Source organism: Limulus polyphemus, unplaced genomic scaffold (assembly GCF_000517525.1).
Source record: "Limulus polyphemus unplaced genomic scaffold, Limulus_polyphemus-2.1.2 Scaffold5130, whole genome shotgun sequence".
In the NCBI taxonomy this organism is placed as follows: Eukaryota; Metazoa; Arthropoda; class Merostomata; order Xiphosura; family Limulidae; genus Limulus; species Limulus polyphemus.
Genome location: NW_013670740.1, coordinates 30,525 through 35,958, shown reverse-complemented (window position 1 = coordinate 35,958; position 5,434 = coordinate 30,525). Strand labels below are relative to the sequence as shown.

At 35.3% G+C, this 5,434-nt stretch overlaps 1 protein-coding gene and 1 long non-coding RNA gene across 8 annotated transcripts in view; one reads left to right on the top strand and one right to left on the bottom strand.

The window, feature by feature from the left end:
- LOC111089059 overlaps nucleotides 1-5,434 on the top strand; it is a 35,962-nt gene that overhangs the window by 2,143 nt on the left and 28,385 nt on the right. The gene's annotated exons all lie outside the window — the stretch shown is intronic.
- The window catches only part of LOC106472165 (alpha-N-acetylgalactosaminidase-like), a 42,911-nt gene that overhangs the window by 14,807 nt on the left and 22,670 nt on the right, over nucleotides 1-5,434 (bottom strand). For all 7 annotated transcript variants that reach the window (XM_022400769.1, XM_022400766.1, XM_022400768.1 and 4 more), the window contains exon 4: nucleotides 2,576-2,750. In XM_022400769.1, coding sequence (XP_022256477.1) covers nucleotides 2,576-2,750 — 175 coding nt within the window. The remainder of the gene's footprint in view (nucleotides 1-2,575; nucleotides 2,751-5,434) is intronic.

The window sequence follows — 5,434 nt, the reverse complement described above, 5'->3', positions numbered from 1 at the left end:
TGAATGACTTCAAATTGTAACCTGAAACTACATTTGTTTATCCTAAGTAGCTCTTTCTTCGGAACATTATACATCTATTTACAATTAAATTTTATTGTTTTATTGCCCTTTAAACTGTGTCTAACTGCTAACCCTGCCATTATAAGTTGTAAATCACTCTGGGAACGTGCAACTCACGTTATGCTATCGAATTACATTACCCATGAGCTGCTCGAGTGCATGCCTCATGAACCATTTTAATTAAATTATTATTATTACTTATTTTACCTAATCTAGTCTTAAATAACTTAAAAAGATCCATACTTTTAATTTTAGTTACTTTTATAATATGAATAATATGAAAAACAAGAAATAAAGTACTTACCCATCTTCTTTTTTCTTGCTTTCGATTGTCGAGGAGAGTTAAGCCTAATTTTTTTAGTGATTATAGTAAAGCACTTAACAATGTATATTTAATTAAATAATACACCAAAGAATATAGACTAATATCATGCAAAAAGTAGACAAATTCACTTACTTCTAAAAATTTTACTGGCTTTCTAACTATGCCAACGTTACTTTGTGATGATTCTTTTTTAATATAATCTTTTTGATAACATTTTAGTTCATACACTTCTTTTTAACCCTATCAGCCCGGGTGCACTTTACTGCGCATGACACAAAGTTTTAGTGTCTTACATTCAAAATTTTATTAAACTACTTTTTGTTTATATTATATCAATTAGAATAGCATAAAACTGCAGTTAATAATCCATATTTTAATAGTATACAAGTTTTAAGTTCTTAATTCTACAAGGAAATAAATAAAAAATCCTGAATTTCCAATATTGCGACACACGTGACACATTTTGTCTTAGCATGTTATCATCCCTATTTTATCCATCACCTCTCGAAATGTACGAAATCAAATATAAAATACTCTTTATAAAATCATTATTGCTCAAACAGACCATAATTTCTATAGCCTTCAATTTTGTTTGGTTACAGAGCTATCAAATAGGAAATCAGACCCTCCTACCTCACCCACTTGTCACATCCTCTCTTTCACAATTCGTTGATAGTTCTCACTTACGTTTCATTATATAGAAAGTCAAGGTTTTCATCTATCAAATGGCATATTGTATAACGTGTTCTGAACAGATAACCGTCAATTTCACTCAGAGTGGCAACATCGTTCCCATGGAAAAGTTAATGACTAGTTCGGATGAATTTTATGATTCACTTGCTTAAAATAAGGTCATTTTGTTAAGGATTTTCCTTGTCCTGGATATCATAAACCTTCCACAGACATAGACAGAAATATGAGAAGCAGAAGAAAACAAAATATTAGAACTGCAAAAGATTAGGATTTATCTCAGCAAGTAGTAAAATCTGGAAAATAATTATCAGAAGCAAGACTTTGCACTGGAAGAAGCATGAGAAGAGGTGAGACATAAAAAGTAAGCCCACTTGGAATATGGTGGAAACAACAACGAAAAAAAAATGTGGCATCCACTAGGACCAAAGATAGCCAGTAAAAACAAAACACCTTAAGATAATTGGTGTCAATGATATCACACCTATAAATGAGTATACAGATATATTTCCTGGAGATGTACGGATATGGTAAAGCATAAGACACTCATAGCTCAAAAGCCTTACAGAGTACTTGAGAAACACAGGTTGAAATTTACAAGTAGTGTAGAGTATTAGCAGCAGCACATATGCTGTATCAGAGGACTTAAAAATTAACAAATAAGTAAACAATTAATTAGACTGCTAAATAATAATGGATAATTAATTGTGGTGGTATAGCAAATGTTCCAAGCATCACTTATAAGCTGTAAACTAAGAAACTAAGCTGTTACAGCTGGTGTAGAGAATCAAATAGATTAAGCCTCTAAATCATTTGATCATCTTTTCTTCACTAAAATGTAAATTTTACTGAAGAAATGAAATTAGCAAATAAACAGATAATCAGTTAGTTCACTGAATAATAATGTATAATTAATATGTGATGGTATGTCACATGTTAATTAAATACCTAGACAATATTAATTAGGTTAGGTAGCCATAGTTGCTGACTGGTAAGCCCACTCATGCAGTCATGTGTGTAATGTCTCATAGAAGCTATGTAGGTTCTCTATTAGTTGGGACAAATGCATTATTGCAGTAGAGGGGTGAATGCATTCACCATTCCCAATCTAAGGTGTCATGTACTTCATCCAATTCAATGGCTTTTTCATGGTAAAGGTCTGCTTGAAACTTGATAGACCGTGACATTTAATCTACAATTGATTGCTTAGCCTCTAAGTCTTCAGAGACTGAGTTAACTTTTAATCACATGTATTTATTTTGTTTTCAAACTTGAGAGTAGACTCTAATCTAAGCCTAGTTTCTTGCAAAAAATTAAGAAACACTTTCTGTTCACAAACTAGAAGATAAGGAATGTTCTGGAATGACAATTAACCTTGAATCTTCAAACCAATGGGCTGATGAAAAAGGACCTGCCATGACTAGCAGAAGAGATTTTAGACCAGCCTACTATAGCGAGGACACTGTTCTTGATGTTGATCAAGATGAAATTTTTGTTTACCTTTATCCATGTCTTTAGGATGTGAATGACAACCATCAAGCTTCAACATGTCCACTCCCCACTCAGCAAATGTCTTGGCATCTTGTTCCATGTAATTTACGATGCCAGGATATCCCATGCAGGTGTAAGTTCCAAAGTCTTGGTAAATACCAAGTTTAAGACCCTTGGAATGCATCTGAAAAACACATCAGCAATAAAATGATTACCAAAAATTTAAGGATAATTATTGTTGTTGTTTAAACACAAAGCTACACAATGGGCCATACATGCCCTGTTTACTGAGGAGTATCAAACCTCAGATTTAAATGTTTTAAGTTCATAAATTTACTGTTGACCTAATGGAGGACAAAGAATAAAGTTACAACTATTATTTTGACACTAAATAAAGTTTATGATGTTCTAAATTGTACTGTGAATGGTACATATTACTCAGGCAGTTTGAAATAATTTAACACATTGACATCATAAATATGAGAATAAGACATCATACACAATTTTCATTCTATGGTTTTAAAATAACTATATGAACTTCAACAAATGAAAATATTTGAAAATAGCAATTTTCAAACAATTTGAAATCCTAGCTAAGGCCAACACTGAATAAGAAATGTGAATAAAGAAAAGTCAATTAATTAAAAGACTTAAACCAAAGCTGAACAAGCAAAACAGTTCCTTTTTTTTATTGTTGAGTCTTTGAGCACTAATGATGTCTTACCTTTCAGAGTGTATCTATCTGCTGATGTATTTTTACAAGGTAGCACATTTTGTTGATTTCTTCAACACCTTCCTTGCACTTTATTTCCCTACCTCCTCATCATCATCAAGGTACAAAAATTTGTCATGATAAGTACTACTTACCATCATAATTATTTTTTTCTGTTATTTTGACTTTGTTTACATCCCATGATGTATCTCCAAGCATGAAAGTATCTTCTTTTATCTACCATCCTCTCATGGAAAAAGGTGTCTAACCTGTCCTGTCATTTGATAAAGCTGCTGAATGATCCACCCTTTTTGGCCACATCAATAAATATTTTAAATTTACCAATGATATCATCACAGTTAACTACTTGAAAGTTACAATTTTCCTACATTGAAAATGTATATCTGATACTACTTACCTCTTCTCACATAAATAGTTATTCTCGTTCAGTACTGCCCTTTATATGAAAAATATCTTGGCACATGCCACAAGCCTTGAAGCTTCCTTCCAACTGACTGATTCCAATGTGTCTTGCATGCAAATCATCATGCAACAATTCTCCACTAATAAGAGTGCGACAGACTCTCTTGACGCATGTGACTATTCAATTCTACCAAACTGTTACTTCGAGTTTTGGAAGAAAATGGAAGCACCGATTTTCAGTGGGGAGGAAGGGTTGTAAGTGGTAAGTATAGGAAAATCATAACTTCTGATACAGTACATTACCTCTTCTCACATAAATAGCTCAAATTTCACATTGAATAGATGGAGGAACCGGTGTGAGAAGCATCCGAAGGACATTCCCAAAAAGGAGATCTTTGTAGTCAAAGATCGTACTTGGGAGACTGCACCACTTCTGTACCAAGTATACTCTTCACCCAGTGTAGAAAATAGTGTCACAGATATGGCTGGGAATAGGGAGTAGCACATCCAATAGGGAGAGAACTATGATTGGATAGGGATCCAAACCACATGATACATGATTCTCAATCCCACAATACATAAATGTGGGTGTGAGTAAGAGGATGTGTCTTCAGGTGTAGAGTGGCTAGGGTGCAACAGACCATACATGGTAAGTTAACTACATCCAAGATCCAGACTGCCAGGAACTGGCATTCACGTGGTGTAGGATGAGGATCATACTGTCAGTAAGTCAACTACAGTTCAAAACCTGGCCATTTGGAACTGGCATCTATGTGGGGGTAGGAAAAAGGATCATACTGCTGGCAAGTCGACTACTATCTATACCCAGCCATCAGGTGAGGGTATGAAGGAGGACCATCTTCACCTCGAGTTCATAAGACCAGAGGGAATCTCGTACCCTCCACCTATGAAGGGACACATGATAGTAATGTGAGAAATTGATTTATCAATCCGACATCTGGCATCGAAAAGATGTCTGTATAATGTAAACCATCTCACTCAAAATAAAAATGATAGTAACCGCCCAAAGTGCAGTAACATCATCGGAATGATACGGACATCAAAGGATAGTGTAAGGGGAAGAACCAGATTAATCTGCAAGTACCTCCGCCATGACCCAAAACACGGATGGAGTAACACGAGTATAATTGAGTGAGGGAATAGAGACATTTGTAATACATGTGTGAAGACTTATGTTGATTAGTTCAGCTATAAATCCAAAAATCCAGCCACTGGGAACTGACATCCACATGGGGTAGGATGAGGGATCCCAATCAAAGGAGTGAACTGCAATCTTGATAGCTCACTCTCAAGATATAAAATGGAGGACAACTCATCATCTACACCACAGAATACCACTGCTCTACTCTCAACTAAATGGTTTAGTTTATATACTGTTTCTCATTATCTCATTCAGGAGGATGCCTCCATCATTCACCACCCCAGCAGCTTGGAACTGGAAAGTGGTAAGGACTCTCAAATTTCACTAAAAGAAAAGGGGGAAGAAAGCTTGGTGGAGGGTCTGGAAGAACAACAACACCTGAGGCAGTGAACTGGTGACCTCGAAACCCTATTTTGAAAAGCAGACCACGCTGATTTATTCAGTACAAGACATGGCAGGGATGGGCAGCTATCACCTTCTGCTTTACCCATGTAGTCCATGGGTGAGTACAGTCCGGGATGGGCAACTAATGATGCAAACATATTGCGAGGATAAACCTACAAAGAATCTT